General features: G+C 41.2%; 1 protein-coding gene across 2 annotated transcripts in view; it reads left to right on the plus strand.

The window, feature by feature from the left end:
* The window catches only part of LOC311038360 (GTPase IMAP family member 8-like), a 67,957-nt gene that overhangs the window by 16,994 nt on the left and 28,753 nt on the right, over positions 1–22,210 (plus strand). Inside the window, exons 5-6 of one of the 2 annotated variants that reach the window (XM_084047842.1) lie at positions 4,200–4,790; positions 5,943–9,216. The exons of the other annotated variant lie outside the window; for it this stretch is intronic. Of the exons in view, the coding sequence (XP_083903968.1) occupies positions 4,200–4,790; positions 5,943–8,446 (3,095 nt within the window). The 3' untranslated portion in view covers positions 8,447–9,216. Of the gene's footprint in view, positions 1–4,199; positions 4,791–5,942; positions 9,217–22,210 lie in introns of those variants that run through there. 2 annotated transcript variants of the gene reach the window in all.

Below are 22,210 nucleotides of genomic sequence, written 5' to 3' on the forward strand. Positions count from 1 at the left end.
ACCATTATCTGAAAATCTAATATCAAAGGTAGGGTAAGTGATTTTCCTTTGTTAAAATAAGTGTTAAATAGCTCCATATTGTGATAATACTCATTGTTATAGAGTTGTTGTTTTTTCTTTTTTTTCTTCTTGTGGTCTCTCCATCTCTCCAGCTCCTTAGTAAACAGAAATTGTATTTTCAGGTCGGGATACCAGTTTTATCCAATTATGAGAGAGAACTCACACAGGATGAACAAGTGAAATTGGAAGTGATAACACAAACAAATAAGCAGACAACATTGGAACTGTAACACTATAAAAATGTAAGCTGATAAATGGCTCCTCTCTCCCGACTGGCTGAAATTTGGCAACCCACCTGAAAAAGTATTTTCTGTTTATTAAAGAGCTGGAGAGACGGGGAGACCCCTGTAACTGAACAAGCACTCTATATAGCAATGATTACTAGAATATAGAGTTTTAACCTATTAAAACTAAAAAATAGTTTTAACCCCCAAAAATCACGTACCCTTCCTTTAAATGTTACTTTATTTGTTTATTTAGATGGGACAGCGCCTAAATGTAATGTAAATACACCAGATTTATTTTTTGTAAAATATTCCTTAATGGTGAATGAAGAATCCAAAAATGTAAAAGAAACTTGATGAATTTCAAGCATAGCAATAAGAAAATTGTTTCAGCGTTTGTTCTACCCATTTACGGCACTAATTTTCCCAAAATATAACCGTTGAAGGAGAAAATAAACTTTTTAAACACTTCCGTGCTAAACAGTCTCATGCAAGAAAGACGCACAGGCCTGGGCACTAGCCTGCGTCTGAGCTCTGGTTGAACCACACGGGCACGTCTATGCGTGTTGCAAATAAAATTTCAACGACAGGAATTCCTAGGGCAAACTTAGCGAACTTTGAACATGATCTAATGGAAGTCAACTGGGAAAAGGTAACTAGAGAGTCAGATTTAAATAACAGTGTAAATAATTTCACCTCAATAATGGGCAAGTAAATACACAAAAACTTGGAAAAGCAGACCAAAGAAATATTCTCTCCCATGGTTTAATAATTATATTCTCCAGCTCACTAAAAAGAGAGATTTTGCCCTTAAAAGGTCTTTAGTAACAAAAAACAACACTGACCACTTCCTCTTCACTGGTCTGAGGAATAAAGTAGTATCTGAGCTAAGAAAGGCTAGGAGTAACTACTTCCTCAGGCTTATTGAAGAGGCCAATGGCAACAGTTCTAAACTATGGCAGCATATCAACAGACTCCAGCAAGCACAAGCACCCTAAAATCAATAGTCTAAAAGTAGAAAATAACATCATTGATAACAATCATAGGCGGCGGGTGAGCTTGACAATTGGGAAGGCTGGGGATCGGCCGCACGCTTTTTTGGGCGCCGAAATCCGCGCACGCGCGCGAAGCGGTTTCTGGTTGGATTCTGTTAGTGTCTGTTGGGTTTTTGGTTACTTTATTTTGGTTATAGGGTTAGGGTTAGATTAGGGTTAGGTTTTTTTATTCATATTTTTGCCTGATTTTACTGATTTATTATTAATTCCCAGAATTTCCCTGCATAACATTTGGGAAGGCTTAGCCTACCCTAGCCTTCATTACCCGCCGCCTATGATAACAATGCAAATGTTTTCAACAATTTCTTTATTGAGTCTGTACAGGAGTTGTCTAGCAAGTTTAAATTTATGGAGTTATCTTCTGAGGAGCCTGACAATGTCCACTCAGATGATTTCCAAATCAAAGAGGTACCTAGTGATACAGTAAAAAAATGTATCGCGAATATGAGTAACTCAATGTCAAAGGATATCCATATCCATAGTCTATACTCTGAATTAATTAGAAAAATCTGAACTGTCTGCTTAGTTAATTTATCAATAAAAACAAATGTGTTTCCAGAGAGCTGGAAAATGACAATAATTGCCCCGATTTATAAGTCAGGAGACAAGGACATGGCAAGTAACTATAGGCCTATTGCTATCCTTCCTGTTGTCTCTAAGATACTGGAGAAGATTGTTGCTTCACAACTAACAGAATATCTAGAGTCTAACCAATTACTGCATCCACAGCAGTTTGGATTTAGACCTAAATATTCCACAGAGACGGCTAATTGCTATTTGCTTGACAAGGTCAGGGGTCTACTGGTGGAGGGACATGTCGTAGGGACAGTGTTCTTGGACTTGAAAAAGGCCTTTGACACTGTCAACCACAGAGTCCTACTGTCTAAGTTGAAGCACTTTCAAATGTCGGCAGAAGCCTTACAGTGGTTTGAGTCATGTCTGGAAGGGAGACAACAGTGTGTCAGGGTCAATGGGGAGAAATCACGCTTGCTTCCTAACAGCATGGGAGTGCCCCAAGGATCGGTACTTGGACCACTGTTGTTTACAATGTACATTAACGACCTTCCAAAAACCTGTCCAGGTGTTAGCTGCCAGATGTATGCAGATGATACTGTCATCTATGTGTCCGCTAAAACAGCCAGCCTGGCAGCTGCGCACCTGACACAGGAATTGCAGAACATTTCAAAGTGGCTTGAGTTCTCACAATTAACCTTAAATGTCAAGAAAACAGTCTCAATGTGCATCTCAATACGTAACAAGCCTGTTACAGATGCCTTTGAGGTGCAAATCCAAAATGAAATTATTGCTGAAACAAGTGAAATAAAATATTTGGGAATTATTTTGGATAAACACTTAAAATTCGACAGACAGGTAAAGCATATATGCAAGAAGGTTAAACCGAACTTAAACTGTTTTTGTCATATTAGAAGGGACTTATCATGTAAAACTGCACAGCTGTACATGCATGCTATGATTTTCTCACACTTGTCATACTGCATTACATCATGGTCACAATCTTCTCAAACTGTCTTAAAACCAATAACATCAATATACAAACAGGCTATAAAAGTCATGGATCAGAAACCGATGAGATGGCACCACTGTGGTATTTTAAGAAACCACAACATTTTTACTTTTGAAAATGTTGTGGTTTTTTGTACGATCAAATTGTTTTTTAAATGCTTACATAATCATGTTTCACCTCTGTTTTCTGGACTGGTTAATAGGCGTCAGAGCTCTGGTAGAGCAACTACACGAGCATCAACACATGGTGACTGTACTGTGCCTATAGGCGAATCCACAGACGGCGCTGCCTGTAGGCGGCCATTGCTGCGGTGTCGCGTCCGCGGAGCGTTGACCGCAGCAATGGCTGCGCGCAGGGCAGCGCTCCGTGGATTCGTGTATAAGCAAGAACACATTCGGGCAGTCTGCCTTCTCAGTAAAGGGGGTAAACCTTTGGAACTCTTTGCCTACGGTCCTAAAACTAGAGACGGATGGTAATGTGTTTAACAGAGGGCTCAAATTATGGTTGAAATCAAATCAACTGTGTTCACATGTATAGTTACTGATTGGTTATTTGAATGATTATGTCTTCTTTTGTTTAGTTAATGTATTGGGTCTGATATTGATTTTGATGATGATTTTGGTGAGTGTGTGTATATATGTGTATCCATACATATTGTATGTATGGGTTTGTATATATATATATATATATATATATATATATATATATATATATATATATATATATATATATATATATATATATATATACACAATTATAATTTTTTTGTACCTGATTGGGTTTTAGATTGGTGTTACTGTATTTTAGAAAAGCTTCCTGTGGACAGGTGTTGAGAATTAACACTCGTGCTATATACACTGTAAGCAATGCATCTGGTTCCATCCAATGTAATTTGTGATGTCCATATCAAATAAATAAACATAACATATCATAATATCACGGTTTGAATAAATTAAAAAGGTTAAAAAGGTTAAAAAAAAATATTCATCAATACAAATGGATAGAAGATATTTGGGATACACTATGAGCTGTGTTTTGGAGTTAATAAACCGATTTATTTATGTTTCTATGTTTTTGTGATGTTAGTCAGTACAGTAACAATATTATAACTATGTGGCCACTGCCTTTCCAGATCAACAGACAAAACCCCAAAGCCCCTGTGCATTGCACAATAACATCGAGTATTGTACCGTAATCACAATAATGAAGTGTCAATGTATAATTTAACTTTAACAGTCTTGGGAATGTATGTTTATTGGCTAGATTTAGGCTTAATGTTAAGAACAATTGGTTAGTTTACACCTGTACTGTTTTAATGGGCCTTTTTCATTTCAGTGGCAGAGCTGAGAGTTGTTCTGTTGGGGAATAACCAGTCAGAGAGGAATGCAGTTGGGGACCTCCTTCTGGGAACGACTGTGCTCAGTGGGCATGATCCTCTTAATGACTGTGTGAGAATTAGTGGTCTATTTGAGAACACAAAGATGGTGGTCATCAACACTCCAGACCTGCTAGATCCCAACATCTCATCACTTACAGAGACGGTCCAAAGCTGTGTGAGATGTACTGCTCCTGGACCTCATGTGTTTCTACTGGTGCTTCAGCCTGATGACTTCACTGAAGAACAAAGAGACAAGTTACAGAAAGTTCTTGAAACATTCAGCGATTGCCCATTTGATCACTCATTTGTATTAGTATCAACACCCAGACAGGAGAGTACAGGTCAGATGTTAAACTATATGGAGCATCCTCCACTACAGGAAATGATCAGAAAATGTAGGTACAGGCACTTACAGCAGAAGAAACCTGAACTCCTAGAGCTGTTGACACGACTGGGTCAAGTTGCTAAGGAGAACAATGGACAGCATGCCCATGGTGACAGAAAGACATCAAGAAAACCTGTGAGGTTGGATCCAGTAGGAGCTGATGGTAAGTATAGGACAGCATTATTATGATAATGTGTTTGGTACATAATTAGTGCAAATTATTCTATAACTAGACCATACCCGGTGAAAGGCGCAGGTGAAAGTAGTTGCAAAGTTGGGGTTAATGCACGTCCTGTCGCGCGGTTTCTCCCCCGCGCGCGTCCCGTCGTGGCGCCCCCCCCCCCCCCCCCCTCCTCCTCCTCCCCGTCGTGGCTTCCCCCCCTCCTCCCCGTCGTGGCTTCACACCTCCTCCCCCCCGTGGGTCGCGTTGCGTCACCCCTCCCCACGGGCGTATATATATATATATATATATATATATATATATATATATATATATATATATATATCAGCACGGAGAATGGCGTAGGCATGTTACTCGCCCGCCGCGGGTCCGTCTGGTGTGTTTACTTAACACAGGAAGAATTGTGCTGAGAGTGGGCGGGGTCTCGGTGTTGCCATGTCGGCGTACTGTAAGCGCTGTAGGGCCAATGTTGGTGGTATAGGGTTCGTTTGGTTTGGCCTCGTTTTCATAGACCTTGCTGCTTGTTTCTCTCGCGAAACCTGGCAACGACGCATGCGCAGTTTGATCAAGAGTCCACCCAACCACCACCACCACCACCACCACCACCGTGAGGTTACTAGAATTATAGTAGGATATAATACTATAATAAAAATAAAAACCCTTCTAGTTGTGAGATGGAAATAATGAAATCATCAAATCAGCCATGAAGAACGCAATATCAAAATAAGTGAATGTACCACAAGACTTAGCACTTATCCAAAAAGCATGACTGTGAAATAATGAATTATGACCCCAGGGATTGGATGTTTGGCTTGGTCAGTATCAATGAAATAAGTATGATACCCCAGTAAAGTACCCGGTTTAGTGAAACACTCTGGATTGCACTGAACTCCATGCATTAATTCATGTGTGATACTGTAGAACTGGAAATCACACGCTGCACTACTTTCATAGCTGCACATTAAAATGGCACTGCCTATTATTATTAGGCATGTCTCCTGATGAAGATTTGCACTCTTTATGCACCTTTCTAGTTTTCAGAATGCCTCTTATTCATTCCTAAATACATTTACTGAATGCAATATCCAAAGACAACCTGAGTTTTTGTAACTTTACATTTTTTTTTTGTTTTAGCTTCTGGACTCAGGATTGTGCTTCTTGGGAAAAGTGAAGAGAAAAAGACAAAACTTGATATCTTAATCAAAGGGAAAGGTTCTTCTCTATTGTTGTCAAACATGGTAGAGGAAGGTGGGAGGCAGGGAAAGTCTGTCAAAGTAGTGAAAACCCCAGACCTCTTCAATCAATCTGAAGAATCAGTGAGAAAGGAAGTGGAGAAGTGTGCATCTCTTTGTTCACCTGGACCAAATGTGTTCCTGCTGTTATTGAAGCCTACTGACTTCAATGAGGGAGATAGACGCACGCTGAACTTCATCCTGCGTTTGTTTCATCAAGAGGCCTTTAACCACTCAATGGTCATCGCAACACATGACAAGGGACATGAAACAAACATCTCTATAAAACAAATCATTGAAGACTGTGGAGGAAGACTTTACAAGATGAGTGAAAATAAGCCTTCATCACTGATGGAGAAGATCGAGAGCATTCTGAGTGAAAACAGAGGAACATACTTCACCGATGAAGGTCGAGACACCATGACACCAAAAGTGTCCAACCCTCCTTTGAACCTGGTGCTGTGTGGCACAAGAGGACCTGAGAAGATTGCTGCAGCCAACGCCATTCTGGGTCAGACGTACAGCCCTGGGTATAGTTCCTCTACAAAGTGTGTGAAGAGACAGGAGGTGGTGTGTGGTCGCTGGGTGACCTTGGTGGACCTGCCTGCCTTGTATGAAACATCGGAGGAGGCAGGGATGCATAATGCATTCAGCTGTGTCTCTCTCTGTGATCCAGAGGGTATCCATGCCTTCCTGCTGGTTGTTTCTGATGGATCCCTCACCGATGAAGATAAGGGAGAGTTAAACACCATCAAGGGTGTATTCAGCTCTGAGATCAATGACTTCACCATGGTTCTGCTGACTGTAGAATCAGATCCAAACTCTACAGATTTTGCCATAGACACAGACATCCAGCAACTGTGTCAGAGCTGTGGAGGCCGATGCACTGTCTTCAACATTAAGGACAGAAATCAAGTTTCTAAGGTGTTGGATGCTGTAATAAAGATGAGACCACTTGAGGGGACACTCTGCTTCACAAGAGAAATGTTTACTAAGGCCCAGATTGAGAAGAACATACAACTGAAAAAAGACAACGCCAGGCTCAAAGCTCTTGAGCTTAAAGATACACCAGGTGATGATGACAATCAGAGCACAGATTGCCTCAGGATGGTGCTGATAGGGAAGACAGGCGTAGGAAAAAGCTCCTCAGGAAACACTATTCTGGGTTGTGAGGTATTTGAATCCTCATGCTACCAGTTATCTACCACCAAGTGTTGCCAGAAAGCATCTGCTGAAGTAGATGGCCGTCGTGTTGTTGTAGTTGATACTCCTGGTTTGTTTGATACAAGTCTGTCCCAGGAAGAGGTTTATGAGGAGCTGACAAAATGCATCAGTCTGGCGTCCCCGGGGCCTCATGTCTTCCTGTTGGTGTTAGAAATTGGCCGACTGACACAAGAGGAGAGAGAGACATTGCAGTTAATCCAGAAAGCCTTTGGAAAGGATTCCAAGAAATTCACCATCATTCTTTTCACAAGAGGAGACAATCTGAAGAAAGAGTCCATTGAGCAATTCATAGACAAGGGTTTAGAGGATTCATTTAAGAACCTGATTGCTGACTGTGGAGGAAGGTACCACGTCTTCAACAACAATGATGAAAACAACCGTAAACAAGTCAGTGATCTACTGATGAAGGTTGGGAAGATGGTTAAGGAGAATGGTAGGGGATGTTACACCACAGAGATGTTCCAGGAGGCTGAAGCAGCCATTCAAAAAGAAATGAAAAGGATTTTAATAGAGAACGATGAGATGAAGAGAGAGATGGAAGCCCTGGCAAAAACACATGAAGAAGAAACGGAAGCAAACAGAAGAAAGATGGAAGAGCAGCAACGTGACATTGAAAAGGAGAGAGAACTACGAGAGAAACAACTGAAAGAAAAGGAGGAACAAATAAAGAAAGTGGATGAGGAGAGAAAGAAAGAACAGGAAACAAGAAAAGAGGAGGAGAGCAAATGGAAGAAAGAGGATGAAATAAAACAAATGGAGTGGAAAGAAAAACTTGAGACCTTGGAGAAAACTGGATATGAACGCGAGCAAGAAGAAATGAGCAAACAACGAAAAAAATGGGAGAAGGAAAGAGAAGGATGGTGGGATAGAAGAAGCCAGGAAGATGAAGAGAGAAGAGAAAAAGAACGACAGACAATAAAAAGGCTTCAGGACGAATTTAATGTGGAAAGAGAAAAACATGAGAAAAAAAGAAGAGAAGAGGATGAAAAGAGACAACAAGAAGAGAGAAGAGTACGAGAGGAAATGGAGAAAGATCATAAAGAAAAACTGAAGATGATGGAGAAATATGAAGAGCAGGCCAGAAAACAAGCTGAGTTGGCCAATGAATTCAAAGAAAAATACGAGACGCTTTTAAAAACAAAATGTGAACTGAATGAGAGGGGAAAGTGCGTCATATTATGAGATAATTATGAAAGCATTCAAAAGCATCTATATCGTCAATATTTTGTCCAAGTGATTGTAACATAATTCATTAGTCAATCACATGATGTGATTGTACATAAAATGTTACATTACCTTGCTTTTCTGTCCGCATGGCCGGACCGGGACAGAAATTGAGGTTGGGATTCATACACACAACCAGACTACCGTACACACACATGCACGCACATACGCATCATGTCACAACCACACCTAATATTTTCATTTTATCTGCTCTCCCTCCTCCTCTCTCTCAGACTAGGTTTACAGGTCTAACAGTCTTAGGGTGGGGCAGAAAGTGAAGCAAACTAATCATGTCTTGATTCTTCTTTAAAAAACAAAAAAGGAAAGAAAAAAGGATGACTGACATTTGACAATGGAGTCGGGTTACTAAAAGATAAACAAAGCCAGATAAATAGCTTTTGAGACATGGACAGAAGCTTGATCTGCAGCATAATATGTTAAACTGTCTGCTTAAAAGTGTTCTATTGATCTAGTTAAGTCTGGTTAAAGGTTTTGCAATGATCTTGTTAAGTATGGTTCCATTTTTGTTAAACTGTTTGGATAAAGGTTTTGTATTAATCTTGTTAAACTGTCTGGCTAAATATAAAAGCTTTGTATTGATTCTGTTAAACAAACTGCTTAACTAGAACTGCGTTTCCTCCTTCACAACAGTGAATAATAATCAATAAATGAGGAATGCAAACTGGTTCTCTTTGCAGTGCTCATCATTTTCATACACAAATTATTTGTATTCAATTATAAATAGCTATACTTGACAGGAGGTTGCGTGTGGTCGCTGGGTGACCCTGGTGGACCTGCCTGCCTGGCATGAAACATCTGAGGAGGCAGAGATTCATAATGCATTCGGCTGTGTCTCTCTCTGTGATCCAGAGGGTGTCCATGCCTTCCTGCTGGTTGTTCCTGATGGTCCCCTCCCACCGATTAAGATAAGGGAGAGTTAAAGACCAATATTCAGCTCTGAGATCAATGACTTCAACTGTTCCAAAAATGAGGAACAGTTTAAACACTTAACCCCAATTTTATATTGTATTTCAATTTATAATGAGCATTGGTGAGGACCGATTATATGAAGATATGGTTGAAAGTGGGTGAAGTGGTCTTTTAAGCCGTGTTTAATATTTTGGCTGTTCAAAAATAGCCGATATACCAGATCCAGAACACGTGATGATGCTACGTGCTGTGAGCTTGTAGATTGGCTATTGCGGAACATGCAAAAACACTGTATTGGTCCTTTAAATTAATTGTTCACATTACTGTAAAACCACAATGGATACAGTATACTTTCAGAATCATATTGATTTTAAGTTGTTATTTCTTGACAAAAGCTACATCACAGCATTTTCAATGGCTTTCATTATCAACATAAAATAACAATAGATGTGTTCTGTGTGCAGTTTGTCATCACAGTCTTATGTTTTATTCTATTGTCACTTTACCAACCTCACACGGGTGGGTAAAACTAACAACATTTAATCGGGATTACATAATCACATTATGAAAAATAAGTAACTATATTCAATCCAGATTATGTTCGAAAAAAGCTTGAGTACATCTTTAAACATTTTCAACTCCCACCGTCGAGTCTGGGTTTGTCAATCCAGATCTCTGCTATCCCAATCCACAAGCTCTACAGATCTACAAGCTCGCAATGTGATTCATTGCGAGCTTGTAGATCTTGTGTAGAGAACATGGTTAAACATTTATAAATCAAATGTTCTTTTCATATTGAAATTTTATAATTAATACTTTAAAAAACAAAAGGCAGATTTATTTGTATAAATTGAATGTTCCAAATAGAAACTTTAATCAAATATTTGAATTAATTTCAAGGTTTTACACTTTACGACAAATATGGGTCAAAACATCTGTATTGGGTGATCTAACCCAGTGGTTTAACCTTGGGGTTTAAGTGGTTAAATGGTTCTGGTCTGAAGAGGGGGGGGGGGATCCATTTACAGCCTCTCCCCTACAAATATACATCTATTGGACATGCACCCTCAGTTTGGCCTTCTGCCCCTCAACACATGATTTGACCTGATGCTACAGTGATGGCCTTCGTGCCCCACCCACACTGGCCACAAATGATTGTACCATTTCCTCCTCTACTTCTTTCCTGTCAATATAATGTTTTTTAGACCCCAGTGTCTTTTGTTGACATTCTGAATTCTTAACTCGCTCCTCATGCCTATCTTCAAATGAGTCCAGTGACTCTGATTAGTCCTGGGCTGAGCCTGTGTGAACTCTTCAATGTACAAACATTCATCATTTGTAAATGCATGTATTAAAAATTAAAATAAATTATAAATAATGCAATAAGCCAAATGCAATAAATTATTGCATTTGGCTTTTGTGCCTTAAAGAACGTACAATACAAAAGGCCTAGCTGGCAAGGTGGCCTTGCCCCTAAAACGATGACATTCCAGTTCTGCCAATATCACTTACTGTATAATCAAATCACTCATCTCTGGGTTGAGTGATGCATGACATGAACATGTCATTACTGTCGGGCAGAAGCCTTGTATAACTCCATATTTCTGTTTGTTTTTTGTTTGTTTAAATTAATTAAACCTACATGACTGTCGCGCAAAAGTAGCAGAAACAGACAATCTACAAGCTCACAAGCTTATAGATCAGCTATTTTTCTGAAGTGAAAGTGGTTAAGTGTGTGAGTGGGTTTTACAATTATTGAACTAATGAAAGGAGGTATTAACAAGGGCTTGTTACTAAATAGCAACTACATTGGATCCATTGGATCCAAAGTAGTTTCATTCTTTTTTCCATTTCCGGAAACGCCATTGGACATGCAGTGCAGTACAAGGTCTCCACCTGACAGTTAGGCTATGATGTAATAGTATTGTTAAATGGTAAATGATGTATTTATCAAAAGCGCTTTACAATGTACATTACACTCACACACCGATAGCAGAGGAAACCATGCAAGACACCAACCTGCTCATCAGTTGCATTTATGGGTTCAGTGTCTTGCTCAAGGACACTTTGACACTAACCCAAGGGGAGCCGGTGATCGAACCGAGAACCTTCCGATCCCCAAGCCGCTCTACAGCCTGAGCCACACAGATATCAAAATACATGTAAATAAGCTACTGTTTTACGTATGCAAACGATTAATGACACATCAGCCAAAACCCATTGAAATGAAGATATTTATTTTGTAGCTCACCTCTCCATTACATCATCTATATACAGAATGTTTCTATAAGAGACATGTCATCATTCACCTACTGATTTATTGCTACAAAGTATAAATGTCCTTTGGGGTTGGTACTGTACAATACCATCAAAATCTGGTAAAAATCATCTGTTGAAATAAAGCTGTCACATGTGGGTGTGACCATATCATTAAAGGCATAGCACGGAACTTTGCCCTGTGTTTACATGACAAAACAGTATATACTTTAATACCCATCAGTTCCCTCTACACCAGCAGTCACCAGCCACTGGAGTAGTGTGATGGTGTTCACCTGCAGAGACACACTATCCTCTTGCTGTATTTTGGTGTTTTCACTGGTTGTTTGGTGGCCCCAAAAATGTTGGCATCTACCACAACAAACAGTGAAAACACCAAATTACAGCGAGAGGGCAATGCGTTTCTGCTGGTCAACACCACCACACTACTCCAGTGGCTGATAACTGCTGGTATAGAGGGAAATTATTGGTCTTTTTTTTAAGTAGGGTTAGGTAAACACTAAATGTATACTATATGCTATATTCTGTACATCACAGCTACCATACACGTAAAACCCACAACTCCCTCCAAAAATAACGTTATGAGCCACTTTTTTCCCCACATCAGAATGTAGACCTTATTAATCCTGCAGGTGATATTCAGTTTCAGCTCCTAGCTGATGGCTGCTCAGGTGGTCATATTGAGCCCTCGGGGGGAACAGTTAGGGGTTAAGTGTCTTGCTAATGGATAGCTTGGGCAATGGGAATCGAATCTGGGAGCTTCTGCCTCCCAGGCGGCCTCTCTACCCATTCAGCTACGGCCACCCCTCATCAAAAGCGGGCCAGTCAAGGCCGCATTTTATGTCGCAGTCCAGTCCAGCCAATGCAAAACGTTGTGAGTTGTAGATCGGCTATTTTCAGTAGATCTTGTGGATCTGCTATTTTCCCTATCTCTTCAAAATAAAATAAACACATTATTAATTCATATTTCATTATACATATCCGCCTGCATTGACATAACCAAAATAGGGATACTATGTTGAAATTGGATAATGAATGCATGGTTGCAGACAAGAAAACATAAGTATATAACATTGGGGAACATTGCCCGTCTCCGTCCCTCCCTGACATTTTCCGCTGCCGAAACCCTCATTCATTCATTCATGCCTTCATCTTATCCCGGTTAGACAGCAACAGCATCCTCCACGGTATCACCGCCAAAACCCTCCATAAACTCCAATATGTACAGAACTCAGCCGCCCGCCTGCTCACCCACACCCACTCCAGCGACCACATCACACCAGTCCTCGTGACCTCCACTGGCTCCCGGTCAAACACAGAATCAACTTCAAAATCCTCATCACCACCTACAAAGCCCTCAACCACCAGGCACCCCAATACAATTCCGACCTCCTTCACAACCACGTCCCCACCCGTTCCCTCAGATCCAGCGATGCCAACCTCCTCAAATTCCCCACAAAAAAAACGAAGCGCACCTGGGGTGATAGGGCATTCTCAGTTGCAGCACCCACCCTCTGGAACCCACTCCCACCTCTGTTGTCAGGTGGTAGTAGGGATGGTAAATATAACATCTGACCCGATGACCATCAATACCGGTGCACCACAGGGCTGTGTGCTGAGCCCCCTCCGGTACGCGAACAGCCTTTTTGCATGTAGTTTAAGCGCAAGGAGGCGGGTGGGGAGAGAGTCAGCGCACTGAAGTCAAGGCACAGACTATCCTCATCTTGCGTTAATGCACGCAACTGTTTTGCCAGGTTTTATTTTTGTTGTTTCTCATAAGCGTGCATCCGTTGTCTGTCAACAACACAGTAGTCTGTGCCTTGACTTCAGTGCGCTGACTCTCTCCCCACCCGCCCCCCGCCCCCTTGCGCTTAAACTACATGCAAAAAGGCTGTTCGCCTCCGGTACTCCCTGTACACACATGAGTCATGACTGTATGACCACGCATGACTGCAATGTCATTAAGTACGCCGATGACACTTACACTTATGGGGCTGATCACCGACGCCAGTGAGACGGCCTACAGAGATGAGGAGATGCCGGGAGAGCAACCTCACCTCTGGTCTCTGGAGTGGGTGTGGGTGAGCAGGCGGGCGGCTGAGTTCTGTACATATTGGAGTTTATGGAGGGTTTTGGCGGTGATACCGTGGAGGATGCTGTTGCTGTCTAACCGGGATAAGATGAAGGCATGAATGAATGAATGAGGGTTTCGGCAGCGGAAAATGTCAGGGAGGGACGGAGACGGGCAATGTTCCCCAATGTTATATACTTATGTTTTCTTGTCTGCAACCATGCATTCGTTATCCAATTTCAACATAGTATCCCTATTTTGGTTATGTCAATGCAGGCGGATATGTATAATGAAATATGAATTAATAATGTGTTTATTTTATTTTGAAGAGATAGGGAAAATGCTGGGAGGACCAAGGGGCTGATTGTGGACTTTAGGAGGAGGGAGCACACGGCAATCTATATCGATGGAGTTGCAGGGTAGAGAGTCATGACTTTATGTTCCTAGGCACACACATTGATCACGACCTTATAAGTGGGACACCCACACCACGCGCGTGTGGTGAAAACGGCACAACAATGCCTTTACTGCTTGCGGTGCCTGAAGAAGTTCAGGGTCAGCCCTCGTATTCTGTGGTCCTTTTACAATTGCACCATTGATGGGTGGAATCATTTTCTGATATGGGAGCTGCACTGTTCTGGAACAGAAGGCGCTGCAGAGGGTGGTGCGGACAGCCAAGCACATTGTCGAAAGTGAGCTTCCCTCCCATCAATACGAGAGGTGGTGCGTGGCCACGGCTGAACGGATTGTCGGGGACGTCCATTGGCCACAGCCTGTTCAGGCCAGTGTTATGGCCGTGACCAGACAAGCGTAATCTTAGCCTTGCCAGCCACACTAAAATACTGTGTAGTTCTTTCTACTTGGCTGCCATCAGGCTTATGAACAAGCACTTAAAGGAGTAGTTCACCTCAAAAAATACTTATTTTCTATCAATTACACACCCCATGAAGCATTGAATTAATGGAGATGTTTTAGTTTTTGTCGCATTCCTAAGCCAATAATTTGATTACCGGCAGAAAAATGCTAATGTATCCGGTAGGAGAATCAAAGTAGACTCTTTGAGTCTCCGGAAATACACCCGGTCATCAAATTATTGGCTCAGGAATGCGTAAAAAAATCTCCATGAATTCAATGCTTCATGGGGTGTGTAATTGATAGAAACTAAGTCATTTTTAGGGTCAACTATTCCTTTAATACATGCCAGGACTATATGGCCACTTGCCTGTGGCTACTGTAAACAGACCTACAGTATGACAGACCGATTGACTTATGTTAATCTACACTGTTATGCTGTTTTGCACTTGAAGTCATGTATGCTGCTATATTGACCGAGTTATGCACATTCATGCAGAGTTTAATATTTAATACAGATTTTTTGTTTATGAAGTTTAGTTTTTAACACATTGAGGTTTTAAGACCTAACTTCTGTTGTGTGAGGTTAGCGCACAATGCATTTCATGTGCCTTTTACTCTGATTGGTATTGTTGACAATAAAGTTGAACCTTTAACCTTCACAAGTACTGTAGATCGAAGGGCATGGATTGAGATGCAGTCAGTGCCAATCTAAATCAGCAAAATAATCATCTGCAAAAGAAATTCAGGGGTGGATGAAATATGCAATTCAACAATTACATTTAAATGTCTACAGAGAAGGAGCATGAATAATCAGGAATTGTGACTGGACAGTTAGCCAGACAAAGGCTGTGAGTATCTCAGGGCATAAGGCTCACTAACTGTTTCTTTAATACTATAAAACATGTCAAAATTGATGTAAAATGTAATTTAATTTTACAGCCCGAGCACGGCCTGAAGCCCGAGACCTTTTTATTTATTTATTATTATGAATTAATTATTTTCAAGCGTGCGCTTTCATTGGTGCGCGCAGCAGCTGCACTAGTCTCAGCTGCGCTCTCGTGCTCTGATTAAAACAAAGCCATAAGGAGTCAAGAACACACACATCATACTAAAAGGTAAGAAATCGTCCTGCAGCCACCGTTTGGAATGATCTCCTCACAGCATAACAACGTGTCGACGCGCTGTCAGCTTGTAGATCTGTTGTCCAAAAGACGGTGATGATTTTGACATTGCACTACCCGCGGAAGTGATTTGTATTGGGTCATAATGCGTTTCATATTAATTGTACATCGTGCAAGTACAGTGACGTATGGGAAGCAGCTGGTGTTACAGGCAGAATATTGAGGAATTTGTGGAAATGTGACAGGGTCGAAAAAGGGGTATTGCTGATTATTTTTCTGTCATTTATTTGTTAGTGCATTCATCATATTCAAACCCTTAAAGCATGTATGTGCAATAATTGTTTGTTGGTCCCTGGGTCACATTCCACTGCCCTGAGTACTTGAACACTGACAGCTGTGGCAATGACCGAACCCGAAGGCGACCAGTGAAAGCGTAGCTTCCCCGCTATAAATGAGAGCGTGGTCTTATTCTAAGCAGAGACACAGAAGAGAGAGAGCCAGGTGAAGACAAACCACCGGAGCTAGAATGTGTATTGAGCCAGGTGAAGGTGAAACCACCGGAGCTCGAGGTGCAGAGCAAGCAGAGAGGAAGATTGTGAATACAGAGAGGTGAAGGCACAACAGAGAGAAGGAGCTGTTGGAACCGAGAGAGTGTCGGAGGGGACGGAGGACGAGTGAGCACCACCATAAGGAGTGGAGAAGGAATTGGAGCGAACAGCGGCAGGGCAGTGGCGATAGCGTTGCACACGCAACTCCATCAGTAGGCAGGGTAATTCCCACCTCGGGAGTAAGTACCTGACCACGCAACGCTAACTTTTATAACTACTAAACCCAGAGCTATTGCAATATATTACCCATGAAGATGTAGCCGGCTGGAGTTTGAGGCTTAGGGGCCACCGTAGAGACAGTGGCACGCTCCATTCCCGTATGCGTTAGCCGGCTAGAGTGAGCCTCAGGGGCCACCATAGAGACGGCCGTGCGCTACACTTCCGCATTAACAATCTAGTGCTTTACTATTTAAATGCTCAGCCCGCAGCCGAACGTTAAGCTGCTCTGTGGTTTCGGCTGCGGGTTTTGCGACCCGGGTCTGATTTTGTGTTCTGTGCTTTGTCCTTGCCTGGGTGAGTAGCATGTTGCATGTCCGTTTTAATGTGTTGTACTGTGTTTTTACCAGGTGCTCGAAGAGCGCCTGAGTCTACAAACAGCCTCAGTAGACTTTCGCCACCTGAGTGCTTAGGTGTCGACACCTAAGCACTCAGGGGTCGACACCTAAGTCTCATTGGCTGTCCTGGCTGTCCTTCACACTTCCCCCCCCGTTTAAGCCAATGGGGAGTAAGTGTCCTTTAGTTTACAGCACCCGCCTCTCCTCCTTTGCTTTGCAGCAGAGAGAGAGAGAGGGACTGAGACTTCCCCATACGATGAACGGCTATGTTGCGCGCTAGAGACCGAGACAGGACGCTAATGATTGCCATTAAAACCAAATACATGATGTTGCTCACATGTCGCAAACACAGCAGCTATAGGTGAGGGCAGCCCCAGCTAAACAACAGGCCGCTCGATGTTCGTTTGTATGGAAGAATTTCACTGAAGATGTGGACAAATACAACGCTGGGGTGACGACGGTAGTTGACGAGCTTTGCATTGTGTCGTGGTTGAACTTGCGTCATGGTTGAACTTACACCTGGTGTTTGCATTTCTCCATTTACAACTCGTACATCGACATAAACGTTCAGATTTCAAATATAAAGTGCTTATCTCATGGCTACGGGTGTTATAATTATATACGGGCCCTCATAAGTACCCGTATCTTCCGTATCGTTCAATACAAAGCTTTTTGATCCGATTGGTGGCCATTGTCTCCGTCTTTTTCCAACTACGCGGCTGTAGTGGTTGGGGGGTGTATGCACTCTGATACATTATAACTCTATGAGGAAATGGCCGCCGATTGCATTCAAATGCTTTGTATTGAACAATACGGAATATACGGGTACTGAGACCCACCCGAAATGAAGTGTAACATCCGTGGCCATGGGGTAAGCACTTCATATTTTGAACGTTTATGTAGATGTAGCCTTACAGGCTGTAAATTAACAAAGTGTAAACGCCATGTTGCAGTTGTAGTATCGTTTCAAACATGGACACGGTGTTTCTCATAATTGATCATAATACATCCTGTGTTATAGAAACTCCCAAGCTTGACGGCTGCAATAATCAATTTGCATTTCCCCTCACCCTAACTCTTATTTTTCTATAGGATAAGCTGTTGTTCACCTCCAGGAGAGGGGCTTTGTTCTACTGTGTTTAGATCTTTTGAAGCTCAAACTCTCACAGGGCAAGAGATGTAAATCACTGGAGACCAGGTGTTGACACCTTCAGTTGAGAAGTGTCCTTCTTTGTTTTTATTTAACCTAATCAGAATAACCATTGTTCCCTCGTGAGGAGGCAGCTGACCCCCGACAGTGAATGCATAGTAAATGGAGGACAGAATGTCTACAGAAGACTTTTAAGGTTTAATTCTAATTCTGTCAAACTGAGTAAGACCATGTGCATTCATACAAGAATAAGTCCTTTAAAGTGCATAGTTGAAATGAATAAAGTTGATAATTCTGACCTGTGCTGTTAACCAAGAGAAATGTCATTAAGGAAAAGATTCATTCTGGAGTAAATGCTGTCTTTATTGATGTATTCTTTCTAAACTATTGTTTGCAACCAGGAAATATAAAGTGTGTGGATTCATTCTAAAGCTTGAGAAATGTTGGACAAGAATTACTATACCAGACTTTGTGTAAGAGTAAAGTTTGATAATTAGAAATAAGACAGATTGTTACACTGTAATAATTGCTAAATGTGTGAGGTAGGCGGGGACTCGGCCCGACAACAACTGTGTTAGAATGCATGTATGTGTGTGATTGGTGAACAGGGATCAGGGGTTGGGCTTAAACTACCTGACCCCTCCCCTTGTTGACAGGAGGTGAACAGTGTATAAATGCTTTGTTGTTACTTGTGACTGGGCGCACTGCTGATCTGACCACAATGGCAGACGTCCCGGTCAGGCTGAAATAAAAAGATGTCTGACCTAAATCCTTGGACTCTGGACTCCTATACTTTGGAGCTTCTTTCTTAGGAAACCGGTATTAAATGCCCGCTCTTAGGATCGAAAATATACTTCATAATGGCGTTTGTCGGCAGTCGTCTTAATATTCTTTCCTTCTTTTATGGAGGACGGGGTATGCGAGAAGAACCTGATTTTTTGTGGTTTTATTTTTGATTTTAAGGGCGATGGGCTGGTTTTCTGGAGAAGGGGTTTTTGGGGGGGATAGATCCAGGGCCCAAGGTAAGTGTGCTTTGTGGCACAAAAATGCTTCTTGAGCCGGTAAAGGCCTTGGAGCTAAAATTGTTCTAAATTATACCTTATAGTGATATATAGGCCTTCATTTTCCCAGAATCGTTTGACTGGTGAGCAAGAGTAGGAGAGCTTCTTTCGAATTGATTTTGGAAAAAAAACAATATTAGTGTGTGTGGAGGTTTTGGCGCCCCTTGAAGTGTTTCAGATTCGAATAACCTGGGAATGAAAGACAATGGCTTATTTATCTTGATTTTCTTGAGGTCTTCAGTCAATTGCGAGTCAGTTAATAGTAAATATATTCTGATATATTTGCAAGATGTTAAGTACAAGAAATTGACTGAATATTTGCAGAGGGGGAGATGATTAGCCTGGTCAGAAAGCTCATTTTACTCGTCTTTGGGACCTTTCACAGGAGTGTTAAATGCTCACATATTTTATATAGGAATCCATTCATATTACAGAACCGTTTGATCAGTGAGCTAAAAGGCAGTGAAGTCAAAAAGAAGTTTATTTCAACTCGGTTCAGTAATCAACAATAATAGGTTGCATTATAATACAATATGGTTTAGAACAATGTCAATTCGCCTTCCAAAATCGACGAGCTGTGAGGAGAAGGACAGTTTGCTATGGTCGTTTTTGAGAGTTGGATGCACTGTAAATACGTTTGAAGTGCAGCAGCAGGACTTTGAATAATGTAAATACGAACGTGAACGCACGCACGCACGCACGCACGTAAGAAGTTTTTGGGACTCAGTTACTTTGGTAAGGGGTCCAGGACAGGCTCAGACGCTCATGCGTGGAGGTGTTCTATTTTTGTAAAGGCATTGTTTTTGGGACTCAGTTACTTTGGTAAGGGGTCCAGGGCAGGCTCAGACGCTCTTGCGTGGAGGTGTTCTATTTTTTGTAACGTGATGATATGTGTATAAGAAGATGATGAGTAAGCCTTGTAGATATCTTGGGAACATTGCAAAATACTTGTAATTATGAAAATTACTATCGGCATAAGTCTAACAATTAGTCGAATCAAATCGTTGAGTAGTATAGCAGAATATGGTTTCTTCCTATGAGTATGTATTTTGTAGTGTTCTACCGGGGAGGAGAAAAGAGATACATTTAGGTACAAGGCATTGTTTATTTTGTGATTGCATGGGAGTTTTTTTTTGGGGTTGAATTTTTTATGTGTTACGTTCGTAATGCGACTTTCTTTGTGATCGTTTTGCAAGCGGCTACTTCCAGGTTTATGGATGGACTTAATTATGTAGGCTTTTCGGTCTGCTTGGAGATGAAAACGTCTTTGTGGGGTCATGGCTTTTCGGCTGTGTAATGATATCTTAATTATCACATTCGTGGTAATGTTACTGTTCTTTTAATGTTGGTCTTGTGAAGGTATGTGATGAGTCTTTGTTGTAGGGGCGAGTGGCATGTCTGTGGGTATGTGTGTTGGAGGTACAAGGAGGAGATTTAGATGATCAGAGGCTGCGCGCGCTGGACGCAAGGAGCGTGTGATCACTCTTACTTTGAGGTTACTTTGTGGCTTTTCGGCTGCGTACTGCTTTCTTAAATTATCACTTTCATGGTGATGCAATTTTTTCTTGGACTGGACAATGGAGATGTGAGTGTGATTCTGTGTCTGTGTTTGTCTCATGCGTGGATTTTTGACGAATGGTCTGTGATACAGTGTGTGTGTATGTTGGGGATAAAGTGTGTGTGTGAATGTGTGTCGGCGAGCGGCGCATTTTGCGTCTTGTGGAGGAAGTTTTATTTTTATTTTTTGTTGGACTGGATGTTGAGATTTTTTCGGTGCTTGGAATAGCTTGGATCCGGTGTTGTTGTTGAGATAGATTGGTGGATTTCATTTTTATACAACACATCTTTTGCAAAGAGTGTTGTAGAGGGGTGAGATGAAATGATTGTTTAAATATTTAACTGATATAACGATTTAGTCTAAATGATAGTGAAAATAATCTTAGAACTGTTAAAGTAATCTACAAAAGAGGACAGTAAGAAGTGAATTTAGAAAAAAGGAAAAATTGGAATGTTACAGTAAAGAATTAATTTAGGAGAAAGAATTGAGATGTAATTGAAATAATAAGAGCAAAGGTTAAATTTGATCAACTATAGATTTGTAGATGTCCGTGTGAAGATATTTAAATATTGAGAGCTAAGGTTTTATTATATAGGATTGATTCGATTTGATTTGTGCTTCATTCATGACGGCTTAATTATTTAACTGGTCTAATATGTTGTTATGAGTGTGTTGTCCTTTTGTGTCAAATCAGGGCTGTTTTCGGAGAGACTGCAGCCAGGGGAATGCATGCCTTTGGAAGATCCTGTTATCTGGCCAGAAACAGGGTTGCTTGTGTTTTTTCCGAACACCAAGGTTTGAACACGGATTGGAAAAGCATAACATGGCCACATTAGGATCTGTTGGTGGTACTTTAGAAATTGAGGGACATGTAGCTAGCATGTGTGCTTTGACTAAAAAGATACACTTTATTTAATTGACTCAGCCGTGAATAAGTAATTAGACAGTGTTGATTTAAGACTATGGTTTGGATATAATGGAAGGTTAAAATGGAGAAACCGTAAAGTATAAGTTTCACTGGCTTTCTGATTGCAGGAGTTTGGGGGTTCATTCCAAAAAACACCTGAACTACTGCAACAGGGAGATATTTGTGATTCTTATTTTGCTAAAGTGAATTAGATTTTAGTTTATTAAATAGGAGATCTTAGGACAGAGTCATTGTTGGCCTTCTGATGGCCAAGAGATGAAGGAGGTACACTTTTTCGTTCAGGTTTTTAAAAGGACATAGACCTTTCTCTTTGGTGCTAAAATGTAAACTGTAAATTTGCCTTAAATTGAGTGACAGCTTATAAACAGTTCCCGGTCTGGATCACTATTCTTTTTCATATCACGAATCGACTAATATAATAGAGTTTCGATAGTGGACTTAAATACTTAATTCAGTGGTTCAGTACTGGTGCTAAAAATAGGCTGAAATTCGTTTATCTAAAGGTGACAGAACAATATACAAAATCCAAGCATTTAATAGGAGATGTCTGTGCTTTGAAATTACCATATTTTTGTTTGTTTGTTTTGTTAGGAACCAGGGAAAGAAAGA

Source organism: Gymnoscopelus microlampas, assembly GCF_963454915.1.
Source record: "Gymnoscopelus microlampas genome assembly, chromosome: 21".
In the NCBI taxonomy this organism is placed as follows: Eukaryota; Metazoa; Chordata; class Actinopteri; order Myctophiformes; family Myctophidae; genus Gymnoscopelus; species Gymnoscopelus microlampas.